Source organism: Phyllostomus hastatus, unplaced genomic scaffold (genome assembly GCF_019186645.2).
Source record: "Phyllostomus hastatus isolate PE091 unplaced genomic scaffold, TTU_PhHast_1.1 phas_contig_34, whole genome shotgun sequence".
NCBI classification, from domain to species: Eukaryota; Metazoa; Chordata; class Mammalia; order Chiroptera; family Phyllostomidae; genus Phyllostomus; species Phyllostomus hastatus.
The window spans coordinates 45,834,933-45,859,148 of NW_025333857.1; the positions used below are offsets into that span (position 1 = coordinate 45,834,933).

General features: G+C 59.0%; 1 protein-coding gene across 3 annotated transcripts in view; it reads right to left on the minus strand.

Moving 5' to 3' along the window:
* Nucleotides 1–1,041: 1,041 nt before the first annotated feature.
* Nucleotides 1,042–24,216, minus strand: part of CNTFR (ciliary neurotrophic factor receptor) — a 37,690-nt gene continuing 14,515 nt past the window's right edge. For 2 of the 3 annotated variants that reach the window (XM_045841025.1, XM_045841026.1), the window contains 8 exons: nt 18,600–18,684; nt 14,040–14,273; nt 7,466–7,583; nt 7,107–7,273; nt 5,922–6,085; nt 2,349–2,529; nt 1,782–1,950; nt 1,042–1,686 (listed from right to left, as the gene is read on the minus strand). In XM_045841025.1, coding sequence (XP_045696981.1) covers nt 1,686; nt 1,782–1,950; nt 2,349–2,529; nt 5,922–6,085; nt 7,107–7,273; nt 7,466–7,583; nt 14,040–14,273; nt 18,600–18,684 — 1,119 coding nt within the window. In that variant the 3' untranslated portion in view covers nt 1,042–1,685. Of the gene's footprint in view, nt 1,687–1,781; nt 1,951–2,348; nt 2,530–5,921; nt 6,086–7,106; nt 7,274–7,465; nt 7,584–14,039; nt 14,274–18,599; nt 18,685–20,275; nt 20,378–24,216 lie in introns of those variants that run through there. The other variant, XM_045841027.1, reaches the window with a different exon arrangement.

The window sequence follows — 24,216 nt, forward strand, 5'->3', positions numbered from 1 at the left end:
CCATGGGGTCTCCCCCCGGAACACCCTTCTCCTCCAGTCCTGACCTACAGGAGAGCCAGCCCCAAATCCTGCCCAGGCCTGACTCGTCTGTGCTGAGGATGGCGAATCCTCCTCCTAGAGCACGATCCTGGCAGGCCTGGGGAGACCAGGAAGGGATGTCTGTTTTTGGACCCTGGTCTGAGAAAAAGGACACGGAACGGATGACTTTGTGGAGGAGCGGTGTCAGTACCTGCCGCGGGGAGTATGCGCCCAGCTCAGTGCGCCCATGGCCTTGACTCCGCTTCTCTCTTCTTGTTCCGGCCACGCAGAGCAAGGCTCAGTCTAATGCTTTCCCCCACCTCGGCCGGCGGTGCCTGTGGACTTGGTCCCAGCCTCGGGCCCTCTCAGCTACCGGTGCACCGTGAGGTGGCCTCTACAAGGGGGCTAGACCTGAGCAGGCCGTGGCAGCCAGGGGCCCCTCGTCTGGGGAGAACCCCGAGGGGACCCTGGAGTCCCAATGTAGGAGCTAGAGGGTGTGGAGTTGGACTGCGCACCCCATAACACCGAAACCCCACCGCCCCTGCTCACACGGAGCGCTCCCTGCAACCTCACCCCGGGCCAAGCCTGGGACTCCACGCTTCCAGTCCCGAAGCACAGGCCTGACCCCTGGTCACACTCCAAGTGGCCTCCTTCGGGCAGCCTCCTGCCTCACCAGGTCCAGGATGCCCTGCACTCTGAGGCCCGTGGCCTGGCTGAGCCCCAAGCCTGACCTGCAAGAACCTCCGGACTGTCTCCTGGACAGCAGGGATGAACCCCCAAGTGGTACCTGCCTCACTGGCCCCCCCACTCCCCCAGGTCTGCCCCTGACCTCCAGGGAGCCCTACCCTCCCAAGAACAGGAAGCCCACCCCCAGACACCACAACAGCCTGAGCGCGGAACCGCCTCTCCCCACCTGTGTGGAGAGCTGTCTCTCTCCACTGTAACTTCTCCCCGCTCCAGGCCTGAAAGAGGAGGGATCCTTGGAAGAGAGACACCCTCCCAAAGCAGGTCTGTTCCAAGGACTCATGAAATGGTGACGTTTAATGAGAACCCCCCCACTCCCCACACCTGTATATACATCTATAAAAATTTCAAATACAGCAAGTTACCATTGAGTCAGACTAGAAAGGACTGACAGGGCATTAAATACTGTGGTGTAGGAGCAGGAAAAGGGGGGTCATACAAAACAGGAGCAGAGGTGGGGACTGAAAAGTACGGGTGCTGGGGGGAGGGGCATGGCTGGGGTCCCCCCAGTGTCAGGAGCTTATAATCTGATGGTGGCAACAGAGACCCTGGGACAGACAGGAGGCTGGGGCAGGAGGAAAAACTGTGGATGTGAGGGGCTCCCCTCAGGCCCCCCAAGGGCTCCTGGGAGTCGCTGGCATTGGAGGGTCCAGCCCAAGGGGGCAGGTGGGGGTGGGATGGTCTTTGGTGGGTGGGTTAGCTGCAAGGTCCTCCTCTCCTTACGGAGGGTGGAGGGCCGGTGTGGTGTGGCAGGACGAGGGGGCGGCAGGCCCGGGCCCGCCGGGGTCTCTACAAATTGTGTCTGAAGAGAATGCAGAAGGTCCTCCTGCCCGTGTGCAAAATAGAAACCGGGGTCTGTAGGCTCAGCTCCGGCCTCCTGCTCCTCTGCAGGTGCGCTGGCACGTCCTCACGGGATGCCGGGCTCTGGGGAGACAGGGCAGGGCGCTGTGAGGGAGGAGGGTGGGGTGGGGGTCCCCGCGGGCTCCCCTCTGAGGCCCATCTGTCCTCGCTTGACTTACCAGATCAGGAAACTGCTGGCAGTGGCAGCAGCGGCAGCCAGGGCCAGAGTGACAGGGACGCGGACCGAGAAGGGTGCTGAGGGTCCTGCGCCGCTGCTCAGCTCCATGGGGTCACAGATCTTCGTGGTGGACGGGGGAACCAGTGAGTTGGTGGTGCTGGTCGTGGTCTCTGGGGAACATGGGGGAACTCAGGGCAGGGCCGGGGCTGGAATCCCCTCCAGACCTGGAATCCCCCCCAGACCTGGGGGTTCACGAGGGCCACTGCTCCTGCTCCCTGTATCAGACCAGTGCTGCCTCCCCATCGGAAGGCCCCTGCCTCCTCTCTCCAACGTGCTCTGCCACTGCCATCAGGCAGATCCTGTTCCCCCAAGGCCCAGAGATGCCTCTACCAAGCATGTCCAGACAGCAAGGACCAGCAGGCGCCAGACAAGTGGGAGTGTGGCAGCCACAGAGTGTGGAGACCCCTGGGGTGGAGGGTCCAAGCCCCAGGAGGAGCTGCAGGGAGCAGGACAGAGCCAGGCAACAGCGCAGGCTGACTGCAAGCACAGGGGGCGGGGACAGGCTCACCTGGAGCCTGGGCCTCGGTGGTGAGGTGTCGTGGCTCCTCAGTCCAGGGGGTGGCGTGGGCAGCCACGCTCCAGTCACTCCATGTCCCGATATCATTGTCCTTGGCCGCCACCTGGATGATGTACTCCTTGCCAGGGTAGGCGTCTGTGATGGTGTGCGTGGTGCCGTCGGACAGCTCCACCTACAGCCAGACCATGGGGGTGGGGGACCCCTGGGAGTCAAGGAGAGTGAGGCCTCCCCAGAGGAAGTGAGAACACTTCTGGGGAGAGAAGAGTGAGGACACCCCTGGGGGAGCAGGGACTTCCCGGGGGCTCAGGGGACACTGAGAACGTTCCTGCAGGAAGGTAGAGGCATCTTAGGGAAGAGATCCCGAGGGAGGGAGGACGGTCCTGAAGGAGAGTAAGAAACTCTTTAGGGTGATGGGAAGCACCCTGGGGGGAGAAGAGGAGAACCTGGCTCAGTGTTTGGACTCTGCGGTCATCCCAGCTCTGTCGAAACCTGGGCCGGAGACCTGACCCCTGACCCCAGTCCCAGCCCAGAGGTGACAAGAGTAACAGAACAAGAGAGGGCGGCACTGTGCTGCCCTCGGCCCCCAGAGGCGGTTCAAAGGGAATGTTACAGACACAGCTCCGGAGCTAGGCTCCACCCCCCACCCCTGCCCCCTAGCTAGGTGACCCAGTTACTTGACTTCCACAAGCCTTGTGGTCCTCACCTGTTGTGTGGTGTTAATGACCTATCTCACGGGAGTGTGATGAGGACTCAGGCACATGGTAAGCACCAAACAGACTTCAGCCAGCTTTGTTGTTATCAGGAGTTCCAGCTCAGAGTCTGGGTCCCCAGGTATGCGGTGCCCACCCCTCCAAGACTGGCCCCAGCTGGGCCCCCCCACGAGAAGGCCTCAGTGTGGTTATGGCCCTGCCTGAGGCAGAAAGGGGTGGGGGGCAGCTCCTGGGGTGGGGGGCAGGACAGCAGAACAGCTGCTCCATTTCCTCCTGGAGGCATCGCCACCCTACCCCCGCAGGCCTCACCCTGCTGGTCTCCCCCCAAACTCCAGGCCGGCCTGCCTGTCCGGCGCCCCTCCCAGGCCCAGGCGGGGCTCTGGTTCATCTCAGCGGCACCCGCTGCCTCATTAAGCCGCCTCATAAACAGGGGCAGCCAGTGGGGGCGGCGGAGGAGGGGGCTTCTCTGGGCCATGTCTGGCCTCAGGGCTTTTTTGGTCCCTGTTCTGATCCTCTGCAACCCACCCCAGAAACCGGGGGACTGGGTGGGCTACCTGACCTGGCAGGCTATGAATATATGCATGTGTGTGCACTCGACTGGGTCCGCGTGGGGTGGGGAGCCCCTCCAATACCCCCGAGTCTATGGCCCTGAGGCGGAAGCACTGGTAAAGGTCAGTGTCAGGGTGAGAGCCACTTTGGGCCCAGACTTGGGCTTAGCAAGTCCTACTCTCAGGCCTGGAAGATTGGTGGCCCACAGACCCTCCTCTCCCGGAGCTGGGCTCCAGTTCTACCTCTGGTTTCCGGTCCCCTTTCACTCTGCGAAGCTCCCTCTGGCTGAGTAGCCCAAACTCCTTCAGCTCCTTCTCCCTCTTAACAGGGTTTGACCACCAGATCCCCACCTTTGTCTGTCTCCCAGACATCCGTGTCTGTCTTTCCCCAAAGGGAGAGAGCCACGGGAGCATATCGAAATGACCACCTCCTTGGTGGGCTTCTGGTGGGAGCCCTACATTTAGGAATACATCCCGGAAGCCCAATACCCTCTGGCAGTCACATCTTCTAGGCCTGGATCCTTCTTCCTAGGTTTTCATTGATGCCTTAATCCACCACCTTGAGAGAGTGGCTCCTCAACTGGCAGGAATTCCCTAGTCTCTGGCTTTGGTCTCACCCCTGAGTCCTTCATCCACTCCCCAGGCCTCCCTGCTGAGTGAGTGCCAGAGCTAAAGACACTGGGAAGGAGGACCCAAGCAGGGTCCCAGCATTCGCCTCCCGCTTGTCCACGGGCAGTCGGCCCCCGCCGGGCCTCGTGGTGCCCCTTCTTGTGTAATTCCTGGCCCGTTCCTCTCATTTCCTCCTGAAAACCCAAATGATATTTTTCTGCGCTCTCCCCTCTGCAGCCCACCCCTCGTCCCCAATTATACACCTGCCTTTCTTTACGATGACGAGTCAGGGAGAGCAGATTCTGTGCAGAGCAAAACTCAAGTTCAAAAGAGCCATAAATCTGGCCAATTGCAATGCCAGTGAGACACGGAACAGGGCTAGCACGCGCCACAGGCCACGCACATTCTTGCTGCAGAGCCCCACGTGCTCTTCTCTGCCCGCCTCAGGGTGGTGGCCAGCTCTGCCCATGGTGGAGGCCAGTGCATGGTTTTGCCATGTTAGTCACATGCATGTATGGAGCACGGTTCCTCCTGGGAACCATGTGTGTGTGTGCATGTTCCTGTGTGTGTGGTGGGCGGTGTGCCAGGTCCACTGCAAGGCGTGTGCGCCGCAACGCGCGCAGGGCTGCTGCCTGTAGCTCGTTAGCGGGGGAGGGGGGCTTGTGAAACTAGACCCTGGTTATTAGCAATGCATTAGGCGCCGGCAGCTGGCCAGGTGGGAGGGACTCCGGACTCTGTCAGGGAACATGTGAGTGTGTGAGCAGCCTTTGTGGGGGACAGGCCTGCAACCTGGACAGGCACCCCAGAATCGAATTACGCACTTTAGAGGCTAGCTGGGGTTGTGGGGGTATGAGGAGATGGAGCTGGAGCCTGGTAGATGCCGTCAGAACACAGGCTGAGCCCCCAGGTGCCACCCTGGGTTGGCCCATGAAGCACCCTCTCAGCCCCAGTCTAGCCCAGACCTCACGGGCCACACGGAGCACCCACAGCCCTATGGACCCCGGGCTCTCAAGGTCAGAGAACCTCAAGTTTGCCCCAAACCTCTGTCTGCTCCCCAGAGCTCTCTATCACGGCTTGATTAACACCCCAGACCACGGCCTGACCCCACACTGCCCCCTGCCCACTGCTTAGGTCCCAGCCTGCGCCACCTTCTGGCCTGTAACTCTAGGCGGACCCCTGAGCTAGAACTGACTTTGGAGCCCTGCACTCACACCCTGAACCAAACTTGACTCCACTGCCCACTCCTGACCCCTTGAGCCCATCTGCGAGTCCTTGAGGACAGGGGCCGTCCTGGCCCTGGGGTCTGGCACAGGCATGGAGGCCGGGCCCACGTGTGAGAGGGAGATGCCTGCTCGGGCTGAGAGCCAGAAGTAAGAAAACAGGAGCGAGGCTGCCCTGCCTGCCATTTCCCTTCCAGCATTTCTCTCCAGACCCTGGGGAGCCACAAAGACAGATGTGTTCCCATCCAATGGGAGTGACTGCGAACCCCCAAGGGGCTTGGATCGGGACACCTCCCTCCGCTCCGCCCTCCCAGGCCTGCCTGGTGCCTTCTTCCCTCCGGAAGCCTCTCTGCCTGCCGCAGGCTTCTCACCGGAACAGCTACCAGTGGGGCCACGGGTCCCCCCCCCGACCCCCGTGCCTTGTGGCGGGGCTGCCGGCACTTGGGGGGTCCGGGCGGGGCAGGGGCGGGCACTCACATGCTGCCACTGGTCCAGGATGAGGGGGCGGTAGCGCAGAAAGAACTTGAGAGGAAAGGACTCGGGGTCGGGCCAGGTGGAGGGGGTCTGCCACGTCACCTCCAGCCGGCGCGGGTTGCTGGTCACCGGCTGGGCTACCACGTTTTCTGGAGGGTCGGGCTTCACTGTTCAGGAGACACAGCTTCGTTACCACACTGGCCTCTGGGGAGAGCACCTTGCCACCACGCCTGCCATCTCACCTCACCAACAACTGTCGTCGTCGCCATGGTTGCCACCCCTCTTCTCTGCTGCCGAGCCTGGCAGAGACCATTAACCACCATCTCATCACTGTCACCTCTCACACTCCTGTCATCGCCAGTGACTGCCGTTGTGGTCACTGTCACTAGCTCGTGAGATGAACATCCCAAATTTCACTCCACCATCACAACCCCACCCCCGTGATGAGCAGTATCCCTGTCACAAGCCTATGTGATGCCTCTGCCTCCACCCCACCGTCACCTGGATGGTCCCCTCACGCACTAGCACCATACACTGCCCCCACCCAGACTGGCTTTTCACCTCAGCGTTTCCATTTCCAAACTGAGGCATGGGCTCCCTAGAAGAGTCTGGGTTCGAAGCTGCTCTATGGGTCAAGGTTCAAAGACAGTCCACAGGTGTTGCAGACACCTGGGTTAAAGGTAGGCTGAGATGTGACGAGAGCATGTAAGGGCAGAAAGAGTCTGCCTGGGGACCCAGCCATGGGACGGGGCAGGCAAGCGTAGGTCTGGCTGGGACGGAGCAGGGGCAGGCAGAGGGTCTGGCTGGGATGGGGATTGGGGGGAGTGCAGTATCTGTCCCAGTCCTGTCTCCTGTTCTGACACCTCATTCATCACAGGCCGTAAGGAAGCTATTAGTGTCGGGGGGTGGAGGCTGCAGCTGCACAAGGGTCTGGCCCAGCCTGCCCCCTCCCCCTCCTGTACGCTGTGGGAGCCAGAGAGAGGGTGGGAAGAGCTGCTGGAGAGGTCTCTCGGCCTCTGCAGGTAGACATTCACTCAAATGTTCACAGGTATATACATGCCATGCATGTGTGTACACACATACATACCACACATATCTGTGCGCACATGTAAACATCCTACCAGTACTCATAACCCCCTCTGGCACACACCCACTGAAGTAAGCAGCAGGGACCCCCTTCCCACGTACCAATGGTGAACTCGTCGAAGGTGATAGCTGTGGCGTTGTGGCCCAGAGCGTTGCTGACGCTTATCGAGACCTTGTACTTGATGGTGGAGAACAGGTGTATGTAGCGGATGTGGCAGCGGTTCTTGAGGGCTGGGTCCTTCTCACAGACCATAACTTTGGAGCCGTGCCTGGGGAGGGGTGAGGGTGAGGCCCAAGGCACTGTTGCCAACACCAAGGGTCAGGCAGGGCAGAGGTTGGGGGAAGGCCGAACCAAAGGCAGGGCTAGGATCTGGACTGTGGCCACGGGATGGGCTGGGGGCCGGGGGCAGGAGTGAGGGCAGGGGGCGGGACTGGAACGGGTGAAGGGCGGGCCTACTCACAGCGCAGTCACATTGAAGGTGTTGGGGATGTAGGTGGGGGCGGGCAGATGCCAGCTGCAGTAGAAGCCCTTGGGGTACGTGTTGGAGCGGCAGCTGAGCACGGGCTCCCGTGGCGGCACTGCGGGGAGAAAACAGCATAGCCAGGGCGTTCTTGGAGCCCCCAGTCCCCTGCACTAGCGTGGGGACAGGTGGGCCCCAGAACCCCAGCTCTCCCCCTCCAACCCATCAGCAATGCCAGAGGTTGAGGGGGGGGACTGTCAGCGAGGGTCTGAGGCTTCCCAGGCCACAGAGAGCCAGATGTTTAATTAAAGAAAAACAAGGGCTGTAAGGAGAGGGAGCCCCCCCCACCTGCTCAATGGAGGCGGGAACTGTGGGGAGCAGGGGGCTGCGGGCCTCAGCTCATCAATCACAGGATGGAGGTGATGTCTGGGGGAACCAGCCCAGCCCCACATCTCCTGCCACGTCGTGTCCGTTTGCAAACCGTACAATAGAGTCCCTGGGGCGGTCTGGTAGCTGGGATGCCCAGGGTGCACTCCCTGGGGAAGAGACACCCCAGGCTTCCCCTCCGCAGAGAATGAGAAACACAGGGACGGGCCTGGTGGTTCCACAGGCACAACAGCCCTGGGCGGCAGTTCACATTTGTATCTGTACATGTCTGCATGTGTGGGCATGCACGTTACATTTGTGTCTATGTGTGGCACGAACAAGTGACCCATGGTGGGGTGTAGATACACGTGTAGGAGCATCTGTGTGCACGGCTCTAGAGCTCACGTGGGACTGCGAGTGTGCGCACGTTCCAGCTGGGAGGAAGCCGCCCTCCCCTTGGTGTGTGCCTCGCCCCTGCCCCAGCCCCGGCTCCTCCGCTCCTTCACAGACACTTTAAGAAGACCCTGACGTGGCCAGCAGCTGTCTTCACTCCAAAATGGGGACACCCAGAGAGGGACAGGTACCTGCCTGGGGTCACATAGCAAGTCAAAGCTGGGACTACACCCAAGGATGGGGACGTCACCTACATGACCACACAAACACACTCGGGAAGTGTTTTCTGCTGTCTGACCACGCTCTGGCTGCCACGAACACTTAGTCCAGCTGTTCCCACCCTCAGGCACTGGGCAAGGCGTGAGGACAGCCGGCTCAGGTTCCTGGAAGGAGGCAGCTTCTGTGATCTGACCCAGGCAAGGAATGTCCGTGGTGGCTCCAGGGACACTGACACCTCCCTCCTGTGCCCCCCCTCCCTCCCCGCCCCCTGCCTGACAGGTGGACAGGAAATAGGAGGGGGGCAGTTCAATAAGCCAGGGACAGTGAAGGGGAGTGCATGTCTGTGCTTGCTGAGTGGCCATGGCGACACGTGGGGAACTGTGGGCTTTCGTCTGCGGTGTGCATGTGACTGTGAGTGGCTCTGTGTGATTGTGCGTACGTGTCCAGTACGTGTGAGGTATGCATGCCTTTGGGCTGAACCCCAGGCCCCCATCTGGCTCTGCAGCAGAAGGGATGAGGGGCTCAGAGAAGCATCCGAGGAGCCTGGGCGTGGATGTGGAGTGGGCAAGGCTGTGGGCAGAGGCAGCTGCGTGCCCCAGGCCTGCAAGGGGGAGCCAGAGCCCGGCTGAGCCCCCGAGAGGGGCAACCTGCATTCTGCCCACTGCTCTCTGCTTCCCCTGGGAAGCCTTCCTGGCCCCGTGTATATCTTGTGTCTGCTCCATGTTCATACTGTGTGCCTCTCCTATTCCTTCTCTATCTGCCCAGGGGCACAGAGGCGTGGGGGTGGGGTGGGGGGCGGCCAAGGACACAGGAAGTGCCTTGTGGGGGCCTGTGGGCCAGGCCAGAGTTGGCAGCCACCCCAGGAGGAAAGGACATTCCGAGGTCGGCCGGCCGAAAAGCTTCCACTCCTCCCTTCTGCCACCACCCCCCCTTACCCTCAGCTTCAAAGGAGAAGGGCGCTGGGGGTGGGGGTGGGGGATTGAAGCCTGCAGAGTCAGCTCCCTGCTGCCTGGGACTCCTGGGAGGGCAGAGCAGGCCATAGCACTGGACTCCCAGGCCCCCTCCCCCGGCCAGCCACCCCATGGTCCAGCCTCTTCATTCCTCTCACTGTCCTCCCCCCACAAACCAGCCCCCCCCTCACACCAATCTCCCCAACTGGGCAGGTCATGGAGGAGGGCCGGGGGGCCAGGCAGGGCTTTGTCTGTCATCTGGCTACTCCTGCCTGGCCCTGGGCCCTGAGTAGGAAAGGGCTTGGGTTTCCTGACAGGGACCAGGTTTCTCAGAGGGAAAAGGAGGAAAGAAAAACAAAGAAAAGGAAGAAAAGGAGTGACTTGCTGCAGCTGGAGCCCAGCTGAGGGGCCGGGTGGGCGGAGGTGGGGGTGCCGCGGGAGACCAAGTGTGAGGCTGTGGGACAGCGTGCTGCGCGTGTGCTGCTGCAGCTTTTCCAGGCAGCCCGGCTGCGAGGCTGGCTGTGTGTGCCTGAGACTTGGGGCGGCTGTGTAGCCGTGTGACTGGCTGCGTGTGACTTGGGGAGAGGCTTCCGCGTTTGAGATCGTCTATAAGTGTAAGGCTGTGTGGCGGCGGTGCTCTGTGGGAGCATGCGTGAAAGTGTCTGGGACCCCGCGACAGCGAGACCATGCGCCGGGGACACTGTGTACAAGGTGGAGTTGAAGCCTCGATGTAGTTTTCAAACTGGGTCTGGGAAGGTGCCCAGAATTCCAAGTGTGCTCACACGTATGAACTGAACGCTGTGTGAGAACATGTTAGAAAAAGCTCGCATGCACACACATCATATCACACTCCGGGCACACGGTGTGTCCCTGAACGCCTAGGCATCCTGAGTCGCCTCTTGCGGCGGGGACTCCTGGGAAGTCCCAGTGGTGCCGGCAGCCAGCGGCAGGGTGTCCCTGGGTCCCATGCGGGCCGTGTGTGCATGTGCCCTTGCTGGCCCAGGGTTTGTTTGTTTTCCTCCTAATTGGCTTGTTTTTCCATGTCCAGCCCACCAAACCGCATGTTTTTCCTCTCATCTCGCCAGCCCGCCTGGGCCCGAGCCCCCGGCATGCACGAGGCCTGCCGGCAGGCCCAGGGAGGAGGGGCAGGCTGTCCACACCCCTGGCCAGGCCAGATCAGGCTGGGCAGGGTGGGACCCTTCCAGCTCCAGCCCTACCCAGGCACCGCTCACACGCCCACTGCTGCCTGGCACTCAAGGGCCACAGCCTGTCCCAGCCTCATCTCGTGGCAGCCCTCGATATGCCCCAATCTCTGGACTCCCAAATGCCCCCCCACCCCCAGCTGCCTTCTACTGGCTGCTCTCTCCTTCCCAGCCAAACAAGGCTGAGGGCAAATCAATGCTGAACCAGGGGGTCCCAAGTTCCCATCCTGGCCAATTGAATACAAATTTTAAAACACTAAACAAGGAACTGTCCAATTTAAATTTAGTCGATTAACCTGATTTGTTTTAGCTTAAAATCAGAATGATCGTGCATCAGCTGTGTCCAGTAAACAAGACTATTAAAGGGAGCCCTGTGATCCTATTGTCTAATGTGGGGGTCTGTTCATCATCCTGGGCAGGGGACCCTCAGAGCTGTTTGTGAGAACCCCCCTGAGGTGGAAGGTGGATCTCAAGAAAGCAATTCAGGGACTAGTCTGATTCAGAGGACTTTCAACAGAATATTTTTTATGACCTGGTTCCCGTGGAAATAAGAGACATAAAAATCATGTATTTCTAGGATAAACACTAAATAATCTTTGGTTTGAACGACTCACAAATCAGGGATAACTATGTCCTGTTCTCCGAGTGCTGGCAAGAAGGATAATTTGATATCGAGTGTTGCCAACCCAGTCTCTTGTTACTAATATAAAGTGACTGAGACAATCATGATTAATGACCCCTGTTCCTCTGACCAGCTCTTCAGAAGGAAACAGAGATAATGCTGCAGCCAGTTCAGGGCCAGCTCTCCTCTAACAGGCAGGGCCTGGGGAGTGGGCAGCACCATATATACAAGGCCTGGGCTCTGGTCACTACAGGGACCACTCCGTGGCCACGTCCTGTGGGTACGGTGTATAGCCATTCCTTCTAGACCCAGTTCCCCTCAAAGAAAATCAAGTCGTCAGGAATGGGGCCCCAGGGTCACCAAGGCCCAGCCATTACTACCATCCTCGTACATCCTGAAGACTTCTGGGAATCAAATTGAGAAGTCGGGAGTGTAGGCGACAGTGCCAAGTTGGCCTCATCCTTCCCCCATGGTACTCAGTATATGCCACCCCCCTCACCCCCAGGAAGGGCTCCCAGGGAAAGGCTAAGTCCTCCGCTTGGTGTGTGGACGACTTTAGGCTGGCCCTGCATTTCCAGACCTGGCCAACAGGGGTCACGCCACCCCTGACTTGCACCTAAGCAGGTTGGCTGGGAATGCTATCTCTGGAGTTTAATTGTGTCAAAGGCTTTTCTGCGGGGAAGGAACATCCCCACCAAAGCACATTTCCACCCCTCCTCTAGACCTGCTGGCGGGTTGATGTTTTCGTGGAGGACCCTGAGCAAACCTTCAACCTAACGTTTCCCACGGCCATCCACCAATCTCCCGACAGCGGGGCAAGGGCCCGCTCCCAGGCCCCTCCAGTACCTCCTCCCCTTGGTAGCTCCCAGGGAGAGTAAAGAAACCATCTTTAGACTGTGGGAGTGCATCACCCAACTGGCGTGAGGCCAGAGAAGCTTGACTCTTTAGGCTCAAGGAGAAAATAAAACTGTCTTCTGAGGACTTTTCCTGTCAGTGGGAACCTCTGGCTGGGATCTAGGAGCCAACCCTCTGCACACTGATCCCCTCATGCTTCCGACTTCTCCAAACCCCTCTTCCAAATCCCACTCACCCGGGCTTCCCTCTACCTTCCTGCTGGCTTCTTCTTTTCTCTCCATCAACCCCTTAAACAGGGACGGTTTTCAGGGCTCAGTCTGGGTCATCTTCTCTCTTCACCCCACAATCTCTCCCTTGGCCAACCCCCCCTCAACCCCCGTCCCATGGCTACGATGCTGCCAAGTCCCCAGATTCCCATCTCCAGCACAGACCTTTCCGCTGAACCCCAAAGCCTCAGACTCACTGACTACCAGTCACCAACTGTTGTTGGTGCTCTGTAGTTGGTCCCTGTTGTTGCCCAAGGACCCCAACAAATGTGTCTGCAGCAGATATGGGTGTTGCCACAGATCCCTCACCCATACCCGCTGCTGCTTCTGCAGTTATTTCCCTAAGAGCTTTCTTTGGCCACCAAAGCTGCATTGCCAAAATGCAGCGGCGGCATCAGGCCAAAAGTGCTGGGGAATTACAACATCCCGCCCCCACCCCAGGAGAATCCCCCAACCAAGGATGGGCAGGCGCTGGCATCTAAGCACCCAAGCTCCCTCCCCCTCTGGCGGGAGACCTCCAAGGTGCATGCCCTGTCTGGGCCCCCGGAGTGCCCCTGGGGGTTAGACTCCAAAAGCTCAGACTTATAGCTGGTAACCGTTTACTGACAAACTTAACTTCCTTTTTCTATCATTTCTCCATTCCCCTATGGTGTTTCTGTCACCTGCCAAACAAACTACTTCCATATGAATTCTCATCTTGGGAGCTGATTCTAGAAAAGCCCCAAAGACACTGTCCAAACGGAACATTCCGTCTTCTCCTCCAAAGGACCCTCCTACCGTGTCTTTGTCGAGCTGATTGGTGGGGCCAGCTGTCTTGACTCCTCTTGTTCTCTGCTCCTTTGTCCTCCCCGACTCCTGGAGGTCCCTCACCAACTCCTGGAGCTCCAACCGTCCCCTCCCAACTGCCCCAACTCTGCGCCCTGGTCCCAGGGTCTCGTCCTCTCCACTGCATCCCAGCGACAGCCGCCTTCCTGCCTGGCTTCGCCCTATCCAATCTGCTCTCTTCACTACAATGAAAGGAATCTGTTAGGAACGAGACCTGATCTTGTCACTTCCCAGCTTCTAGGATCCTGATGTCCTTGTCCCTGCTTTCCCCCAGTTCATGCCCTCCCAGCCTCTGGGACCTATAGTTACAGTCAGCTCTCTGTCCGAAGTAACTTCTTCAATGTACCTTCCAAACCCTCTAAGTCTCCACATGCCTCTCACTCGAGGAAGCCTTCCTCCTCCCCTGGGCCTTCCTGAGTGCCCGCACCCACACCTACATAACCACAGATCCCATCTTGCTCCGTGAGGCCCTCATGGCCCGCCCCTGTGAGAACACACAGTGGACTGTGGCTGCCCCCACCCCAAGCTGTCGCCCCGGGGTTACTCCCCACTAGGCTCCAGATGGGCCATGACCTGCCAGCCCTCCTCTACCCACCCTGTTCTAGGAACAGGATTTCAGGATCTCAAAGACCGCAGGGGTGGGGGGAGAGGTACGTGTGCAGAATGCCCAGGGCTCTGGACTCGGCGGGTTAGGCTCGGCTCAGAGGTCAAAGGAACAGACTGGGATGGAATCAGAGGGCAAGGGTCTATCCAGTACTGCAGCCCTCCCCCCTCCCCTGACAGGAGGGGCCTGGTCCGGGCTAAGGGTCTGGGCCTCACTGACAACCTCTCCGAGTGAAGGAGGACACCAAGGGAGGGGTTGGGAGCAGCACTCACAGCCCACATGTAGGAGGACTTGGTGGCGCGGGTGCCAGGAGTCGCGGTGGAAGCAGGCGTAGAGGCCGCTGTGGCCCAGTTCCAGGCCACGCAGCACGAGCTGAGAGCCGTTGAGCAGGTCAGGGGCCAGGTCCGTCCCGTTCACCCGCCACGTCACAGCTGTGTCCCAGTTGGCCGTCCCACATGGCAGGGTCACGTCTGAGCCCAGGCGCTCGTACTGCACGTGGGGTGCCTCTGTGGGGACGGGGAGGGCACAGAACAAAGGTCACAGGTAACGGCCATGTCCAGCAACCACAGGTGAATGTGCATGGCCGGGGAGTCCTGGCCAAGAGGCTCCGTGTCTGATGGTGTGAGTGTCTTGGGGAGATGAGTGTGCCAAATGTCTCTGTGGCTGTGCAAGTGTATAGGTATGTGTCTCCAAAACTGTGTGTGAATGGGCTATCTTGTGTGTGTGTGAAAGAGACAGATAGAGGGAGGGGAGGAGAGAGACTGATTGATTAATTGATTGTGTAGAGTACTAGGAGGCATTTTTTTTTCAAGCATCCATTTTGTTGTTTCACTTTATTTATGCATTCATTGGTTGTTTCTTGTACGTGCCCTGACTGGGAACTGAACCCCCGACCTTGTGTATTGGAATGACACTCTAACCAACCGAGCTACCTCGCCAAAGCTAGAGTGCTGGGAGGTATTTGAGAACTCAGGGAAAACCCAGTTCACCTCCAGTCCTAAGGTCCTTTAAAAAGTTTTCCTGACCCCATGACCCTCACCTCTTACCACCAACAGGCCCAGCCTCAGTCACTGACATCTGCTGCCCAGGCAAGCTGGAGCCGAGGGGCCCCATTCCTGGACTCCTCTCTCTGTCTTTCCCCATCTGTTTCTCTTCCTCATCCTTATCTCTTTCTGTCCTGCCTTTCTCTCCCTCTCTCCCACTCTGGCCCCCCTGACAAGAGCCCCCCACCCCCACCAGCTATCCAGAGCTTGGGCAGCGGCAGGAGAAGGGAGAAAGGGCCCGCTGGAAGACTGGAGCCCTAGGGAACTCCTGGCAGCTGTCAACTTCGAGAGGCAGGAACTGCGTTGGCCGGGGGTGGGGGAGTGCCGGGGCTGAGAGAGCTCTCTCCTCTCCTGCCCCCAGGAGGGGCCTGTCAGAGCCAAAAGCAAACCCCAGCCTTGGCCTCGGCAACCCAGGCGTGATGGACGGACCCCAGGAGACTGCAGTGGAAGGGCGGGAGGGAGCACCTGTCGAGAGGCTGCATTAGGTGGGGGAGGCATGTGGGACAGAGCAAGTCCCAGACACCTATCTACAGACACCGGCGGCAGAGAAACAGGCATGAGAGCCGGGAGATGCAAATCTAATCTCCGCATCCTGCCCCACAAGCTGGAAGGACAGATGCTTCCCTGGTCCCAGCCAGATCTGTGGAGTGAGGATGGGAGGGGAAGAATGAGAGGGAGGGGGGTCAGTGGGGGGGGGGTTGTGAGATCCCTCGTTAACACTCGCTCAAGTCTCCCCTCAGAGAGCTACCCCACTGAGTTGGGGAATTTTCAGAGGCAGTTCCTGTTAACGAGCCAATTAAGTTGGGCCAGTGGCCCCTTAATTAGACTTGTTAACACCATCAGGACAGCAGGGGGTAGGGATCCCCGTATGTCACCAGCCACCCGCCTCCCTCCGGCGCAGCCCCCTCCCCAGCACTGCTTTTCTCTGTGCGGGAACATCTGTCCCTGTTTGTTGCCTCCGTGCGTCTCCCTGCGCTGGGGTCTCTCCGCATCTCCGGGTCTCTCCCCCGCTGCTTGTCTCTGTCTTGCCCCTCGCGGAGCCTCCCTGTCCCTGTCAGAGGAGAGGGAAGCAGGAAACCCAGCCAGCCCTGACCATTCGTCTGTGGGGCCTGGGACCAGCCGAACAGAGGATGAACGGGGCGGAAGGGCGGTGGCTGGGGGCCTTGGAGGCCACAGCTGTGAGGCTGGACCAGAGACCGAGTGGGGGCCTCCCCCTGACCAGAGGCCCAGTGTCCACGGCTCAAGCCATAGAGCCCCCCCAATCCACCAGCCCTAGCCATTGAGCCCCCTTCCAGCCTCCTTTCCAAAAACCTGGAGCTTCCAGGAAACATGCCAAGCCCCTCTCTCTGCACCCCACCCCCAGCAGAGACTCTGCGTCCAGCTGCCTGAGGAGGAGGCTGAAAACTGACCGTCGGGGAGGGGGTGTGGCCATCATGGTCCCAGCAGCAACACGCCAATGCTGACCAACCGCAGCTCAGAACTAGCGTGGACCCGGGATGGTCCTTTCATCCTGGGGTCAGGTCTGAGCACACAGCGAGGAAACAGTGACCCAACAGCACAACAAACACAACGGCAACAACGCCTCCCCACTGTCCACTGTCCACCTCTCGGAGGACATGGAAGCACAGCCCCATGACAATGACAAACCAACAGTGTAAGGGCAGGGCAGGGATGAAAAAATGACAACACAATGACAAAAGACAACTACAGGCCACAAGGCAGAGGCAGAGGGGGCAACGTGACGTGACAATCGCACAGCGTCACACTGTTACAGCAACACAACAATGGCAACACACTCGGCCATGCAACAGCTCCAAAGATGGCAGCGACCTAATCCTTTGTTTCTGGACGGCTCTCCGCCCACCCCATGGGTGCCCCTACTGATGTGCTGTCCATTTCAGAAATTAAATCAAGCAGCAGGGGGAGGATGGGGTTCTTGGCCCTGACGCGGTGACAAATGCTCCAAAGGAATCAGCTGTGAAAAGGTTGTTAGAAGCCAGGATGAGAGACAGAGACAGGATGAGGTCATGGACACAGAGAGCGCAGAGGGACAGAGCTGACGGCGCCCTCACACCTGCACACACAGGCTCACATGGGGACCACATGCCGGAAACCATCCCCCGGGCGTCCTCAACAGCTTCACCTCGCCACACACATAGGACAAGGACAATCACCGCAAAGAACGAGCACACACAGGACAATGGTCCACAAGGTCACAGACACACAGGGACACTAGGGACACTGTCCCACCTGAGGGATGGTAACACCTGATACAAGATCACATGTGTGCATAGCAAGGGCACCGTCACCCAGAACACAGTTACACATGGGGACACAGTCTCACACCAGAGGAGACAGTTCAACAGGGATGCAAACGCACAGGCAGAAACAGAGAAACTATGATGCATGGGGTACAATCTCAACCACAAGGACACAGTCCCACGAAGGACACAGTTACACACAGAGATAGACAACGTCATACCAGGGCACAGCCCATAAGGATGCAACCGCAGAAGCACACTCAAAAGGGGATGTGGTCTTACCCACACAAGAACACAGCCTAATGCACAAGAAGAATCTCGCGCACTTGCAGAGATGTGGCCTTGGTCCCATGTGGCTCTGCTTTATACAGAGGGCAGGGGCCAGGCCAACGGTAGAGACCGCTGCGGGCCTAGGCAAGTCAGGCTGGCACAGGAGCCCAGGGCAGGCTGACGGAGGCAGAAGGTCGATGGGCTGGCCTAGTACTGGCCCTCTGTTCCCCGCCCACTGGGGAGCAGCCATGCGGGCAGGCCGGGCTCTCTGGGTCTCAGTGCTGGATTCACAAGAACAGGCCGCAGGAGCTTTGACCCACTGCCCTCCTTGAACCCACCCTCAGCCTTGAGGGTGGCAGAGCTCAGCCATCAGAGTCTGCTCTATGTCTGAGCCTCAGAGATGCCCCCACCTCCTCTGGTTCCACCCCAGCCAGCCGAGGTGAGGGCAGGTGGGGCAGAGCACATCCGAAAGGGGAGCTCCCTACTCTTGGAGCCCCACTGGGGGAGTTCTGAGGTCAGCCCTCGTACTGATGTGGTTGTAAGACGTGCTGCCTCAAATGCAGTGAAGGACTGGTGGTTAAGTTAAGAGGGTACCTGTTTCCCAGCAGGGATGCAACTCCTTGCGCTGAGGGCTGTGGGGAGCCCTTGCTGGACACTGGTAGGGGGAGGGCAGGAGGCTGCCCAGGGCACCTCCTCCAGCCATTCCGTTCCAGCTGACTGGGTGACCAGTCCCCTTCCTTAGTGTGCCAGCCCTCTCCCACTTGTCACCCTGTCTGTTCCCATCTTGTTCTCAGTCTACCATCTCTTTCCCCATATTTCCTCTAGAATAATGGGGAGCATTCTTGTCCACTGTCTCTCTCAGTGCCTCCCACTGCACACTCCAAAGCCCCAGGGGGCCCCATTTCATCAGATGCTGTACAGGGGCCCTAGCCCTAGCCACCCCTAACTCCCACCCCACCTGTCTCTACCCTTTATCCATCCTAGTGGGAAGAGAGACAGACCATCCCAAGACAGAGATGCCATCAGCATGAGACCACCCAGGAGGGGCTGGAGGACAATGCCTATGAGATGATATCACTGGGTCAGCCTGTACGTCAGTGTCCTGTGACTCACGTCCTCCTGGGTGTTCATGGTGGTGATGCTGGTACGTGCCAGTGTGCAGCTCTCGAGTGAGTGGATACAGCTATACCAACGAAGGTCCATGCTCATCTCTGGGAGGGGGTGGCAGAGGCGGCCACCCCCGCCCCCTGGCACTCACCCTGTGGACTGTGTCTCTGGGCGTAGACGATGGCAGTAGCGGCAGCAAGCACAGCACAGCAGGCCCATGGGACAGGAACAGCCATCTGTTGGGAGAAACAGGGAGTGCAGGGGGGTGAAGGGGCAGTATCAGCCCCGGCAGGAACCTCCTAAGGAGCACCCCCTTCTCAGGCGAGACTGGGAAATCCCAGCTTTAGGGCCAGGGCACCTTGGTCCCACGTGCTATTCTTAATGGGGCTCAGGATCCTCTTTTCTAGCCATAGAAAACAACATTATCGGCATCTGTAGGCAAAGGTTTGCTAAGACGGTAGGAGGCATCCTACAGCGGTCTGTTGCTCGATAAGGCTGCGGGCTGCAGGAAGCAGTCAACCACGGATGAGTTGCAGAACATGGGTAATGTTAGGGCTGTTCTTCTAAAAAAAACACACAAAACTTTACTGGTGAGGTTGGCTCACTAGCTATAAACATCACAGAATGAAGGGTAATGTTTTAACTTAGTTGGAGGTCTATATTTCTCCAAATTGCTTTGAATGGAAGGTCCCTTGCTGTGCCCCTGGGGAGAGAGCCCAAAACCTGGATGCTCAGGAGCTCCCCAGATGTGCCTGCCAGTGAGCCTTGCCCGTGGGCTCTGGGGAGTGCAGAGCAGCAGGGCACCAGCACAGGGGGCCATGGTGACCGAGGTCAGATGTGGCTTTTGTTTTAGTGTGCACCAATGATCGAGAAGAATGAGGGGTTTGCACATACAGGTCCTTGTCGGGGATCCCAGCCCACCCTCACCCTGGCCACATGCCTAGGAGCCTGTGACCTGGAGCCTAGCAGATGTGCCTCGGTGTCTACGCATGCCCACGTGGGCACATAAAGCACACGCAGGACCTGTCCCCAGAACCCAGGATGGAGCCAACTGCCTCCCTACTTATTGACCTGGAATGGGTCCAGCTGTCCCCCTCCAACCCCACGCCAGCACACGCTTACACCTGAGAGCAGGGAAATAACTATCACCTTCAGAAAAGGCTTCAAGTATGACCCTCCCAACCCAGTCTGAGGAAAGGGGATTTCAACCAGACAGAAGTAGGGACCCAGAGAAGAACACTGCCAGACTCCCAACCAGACACTGTCAAAGGTGTGGCCAGACACACAGCAGAGACACTGCCCGAAACAGCTAAACACCCCAAAGAAACAGCTCCACACAGTTGGAGTTACGCTGAAAGACAATGAGGTACAATCAGGCAAAGCTACACAACGGCTGATACACAACCAAAGGACCCACAGGAAACAGCATAAAAGCCTCAACCAGACATAAGCCAACACGGCACCAGAGAAAGAGCAGGAAACACAGGCAGAGAAACCATCAGCGACACAGCCAGAGAGCCGGAGACACCGTTAGAAACCATGCCAGAGAAACTGCCTGACACACAAGCAAAGAAACCCCAGAGAAACTGACAGACACTAGCAGGAATACACCCAGAAAAACAGCTAGAGAGAGAGCCAGAGACAGGGCCAGATGCTCAGTCAGGAAGTATCCCCACCACTAAAACACTGCCAGAGACACTCAGACACACAGTCAGACACACTGCCAGACACAGCCAGAGCCACTGTCAGAAACACTGCCAGAGAAACAGCCAGAGACACTGCAGACAGCTAGAGCAGGAGCAGACACATGTGGGTGTCAGCCTGTACCAGGGGTGAGGGGCGCTGGAGGGACTCTCACTTCTGAGGCTCCTGAATGGGAGAGGGCCCCTCCGGTCTGTGGCTACACGCGCCCCTCACCAGGCGAGTGCCCCTTCTGCCCTGGTTTTCCTCCAGCCACAGCTGCAGGTGCTCTGACTGCCCCTCCCTGGCACGGCTCGTCTTTCTCGGCCCCACGTGGCCTTGGCTCTCCCCCTCATGGCAGTGGTTCCTGGAGCCTCAGCTACCACTTGGCCTGGCTCCTGACCCTCAGCCACTCCCCCATCTTCAGCTACTCCTCCAGTCCAGGAGGTTAAGACAGTGACCAAAGTCACAGTCAGCAAGTAGTGGGGCCAGGAAATGAACTTGGGACTGTTTGGATTTAGAGCTGGTGCTGGAGAGAGAGAAACAAGAGCTGGTTTCCCACCTCCACCCTTGCAGGTGGCCCTCAGACCCTCCCCCACCATCTCAGCCATCTGCCTGTCTTTCTCCTCACGACCAGGAAGATACTCCACCTCGGTGCCACCCACTGCCCACCACATGGGAGCAGGAACCTTGGCACGGGGAGGCAGCTGGGCAGGCAGAGTGGATGGAGATTAGATCACAGAATGGGAGAAGAGGGATGGGGCGGGGCAGGGGGCGGCCTTCTGCTCCCAGCTCCTTCCTGGTCTGAGTTTGAGGGGGAGGGCAGGGGCGAGGAGACAGCCTGACATGGGTGTTCATGCATTCGAGCAAACACACACACATTTGGGCCCCCGCAGTGGGGGATGGCTTCTTCATCAAAGTCGCCTCCATCAGCCCGATGAGTTACTGTAAGGGCCGGGCCCTGGGCCAACGGGGCTGCAGCCATGGGAGACGGGCGCTGCTGAGAGCGAGCACTGCAGAGCGTGGGGGATGGGGTACCAAGACAGACACCGCATGGTTGGGGGCACCCAGAAAAGGGAGAGACCCAGGGAAGGGGGAACACTGAGACAGGAAGAGAAGGAAAGCCAAGAGTGGAAACCGAGAGAGACAAGAAGGGACCAAAATAGGGAGAAATGGAAGAAGAGACGCAGGAAGAGAGATGGAGAGCACGGGAGATGGGCAGAGACTCAAGGGCAGGAGAGACAGACCTAGAGAATGAATGACAGAGACCCTGGCAGGGCCCCTGTGCCAACCCTAGAGCATCTCGCTGAGCCCACCCGGCTCCCCCAGTGGGGGGGTGGTGTCAGGGCAGCCGTCCGGCCAATGAGTGACAAGGAGAGCAGGGCCTTCCTGGGGACTCTAGGACTTCCCTTTGGGGAGGCAGGAGCCCAGTCCTCAAGAGATAAGGGCGCACTAAAACCCCACCCAGTCTCTGTTCCACAAATCCAGAAAGCCCCAGGCCAATCTCACTTCTCTTCCCCTCGGAGTCCCAGCTGGGCCCATTCCCAGGTAGGGAAGCTGCGGCCAGAGGCATCCGAACTGCCTATCCCAGGGCAAAGAGCATCTTTCCCAGGAATTTTCCAAATCCACACCCCACGGCCCTGGGATGGATCTGGAGGATAAATCCCACAGAGCCCCAGATAAGGGCCACGCAAACTGGCCCAGGCTCCTGTGAGCCCCTCCAGGGGTGAGCATGGCCTTCAGCCCGGCCCAGAATGAGGAGGGAATGGAGGGCGCCCCAGAAGCAAGAAAGGAGCCCAGTGCCCAGTGGCCCAAACTCCTGGCAGCACCAGCAGCCCAGCACTTTACCTGACAGAGAACCCGAGTGTCATCGTTATACACACACAGGCGACACATCAAGACAAATCCCAAGCCCCCAACTTATTGTCACCGTTGCACTGTGACACAAAGACACCACTACACATCGACAGCAACACCGAGTATGAATGACACAGTTGTCCAGCTGACAATAACACTCGGGTGTTGACAGTCACTACACCGACAACAATGCAGTGACTTCTAAATGCAGTGACTACCACTGACACAGTGATACCAAAGGGCAGTGATACCTGTTGACATTGACAGTCACAGTGACAATAACCTCGAAATCAAAAATGCAGCGAGACTGACAGGCACAGAAAGTAACACTGACGGTGATGTCCCCGGCACCACGGGAATGTTAATAAGACTCAGTAACACAGTCTACAGTAATACTGGCACCATGGAGGCCTACAGTCACCAGCAGTGACAATGACAGATACCAGTGACAGGCTCCAGATCAGGAACCCCAGTTACCCAGGTTCTGAGTCTGGTTTAGGACCCTGGGCTCCCTCACGTCCCTCTTGCCAGCCCCAGCAAGGTCACAGTTGCCCTGCGCCCCACCCTCAGCCCCTGCCCGGCTGACAGCAGAACCGGAGGAAGGGGAAGTGTGAGTCTGGGAGAGCCCCCTGCATGTGTGCAGAAGCAGGCAGTTGGCTTACACAAGCCCCTCGCAGGAGGCTCTGTGCACCACTGACCTCGGCCCAGCTCCGACTGTGTACGTGCTGACGTGCCAGAAGCAGTGTGCTCGGAGCTGCAGGGTGCTGTGGGCATGGGCGTGCTGGTGGTCGGATGGGCTGGGTCTGGCCCGGACAGTGAATGATCAAGGAGACCCATGTGCTGCCTCCAAGAAACTGAGATTCAACGAAGTTCACTGGTCTGGACTTGCCCCGTGGCCCGGGGTGGGTGAAGCCAGAAACATTCATCTGATGGAGGGCAAACGGCTTGCGGCAGAACCAAGGTGACATCTCCACAGCTTCCAGTCCCCCTTGGCAACCCCAGACCCCAAATCCCTCTGTGTGAAGGAAAAGGCACTCTGTCCTGGGGTCTCACCCCTTTCCCCTCCCCCCACAGCAGCCCTGGGGGGGGGGGTCCATCCTGGGAACAAGGCAAGAACTCAGGATAGGACACAGCATGAACTAACTGATTCAAAGGCGGGAGAAACCTAGAGGCCCCAGACCTGCAGAGGAATTAGAGCAGGGCTGAGAGCGACACCAAAACTGGGAGATGGAGAGAGAATGAGAGACAGAGCAGGGGCAGAGACAGGGATGAGGACATGGTGGGCAGGGAGGAACAGCACTGGCCCAGGGGGAGCCTGGGAGAGACAGTCCTGGCTGGCGGGAAGCTCCAGGACGGGGAGGAGGGGCTGAGGCCAGGAGGCCCCCAGATCCCACCAGGCCTAGGCAGCCTGGACAGCGTGGGCGGTGGGGGCGGGGGCAGAGGCCTGAGCTGTCCAGAGGCTGGGGGTGGGGGGGAAGGCTGAGGAGGGAGGTCTGGCCCCTGGCAGCTGGCCTGCAGGCCCCCCACCAGGGAGGGGGTGGGACCGGGTCAGGGGCCAGCTCCCGGGCTGAGGCGGCTGGCCATGGGGTAGGCTCCCACTCCCTGTGGAGTCTCTCCCTCCTGTCTGAGTCTCTTGTCTCTGGCTCCTTCTCCTTTCTGAGTCCAGATCTGGCCCTGCTCTTAGCTCTCAGTGCCCCTGCCTCAAGGGGACAGGACTCAGAAGCCGTGCCTGGGTTAAGGATCCAAGCCTTATCTCTTCCCAGGCTATCGCAATCCCACACACTCCAGAGGCAAACTCCAGTGCTCAGAGAAAAGGACCCCACCCAAACATAGGCCCCCTTCTCCCCCACAGAGAAGGGGGCAGGAGAAGCTGAGCACCACTGGGCGGGGGTGGGGGCAGGAGGGAGGCAGGGGGATTGGTCCCCCAGCTCCAGCCTTTGGCTGAGGTTGTGGAAAAGGAGGCAGCCCGATGTGAATGAGTTTGGGGGGATATCCGCACCTGCTGCTGTGACCTCGGCAGCCCAGCCGGAGATGGGGGTGGGGGGGGAGGGACGAGAGGAGGAGAGAAGACAAGATTCCGATGGATTTTGGCAGCAGCCTAGATTCTGAGTGCTCAAACCCCCCGCCCCCAGCCTCTTGCACCATGGGGACCCTGAGATCAGCATGTGCATGCCCTGCTGCACGTGTGTGTGTGGGTGTGCTGTGGGGGGGGGGAACCTGGGGTCCTTCTA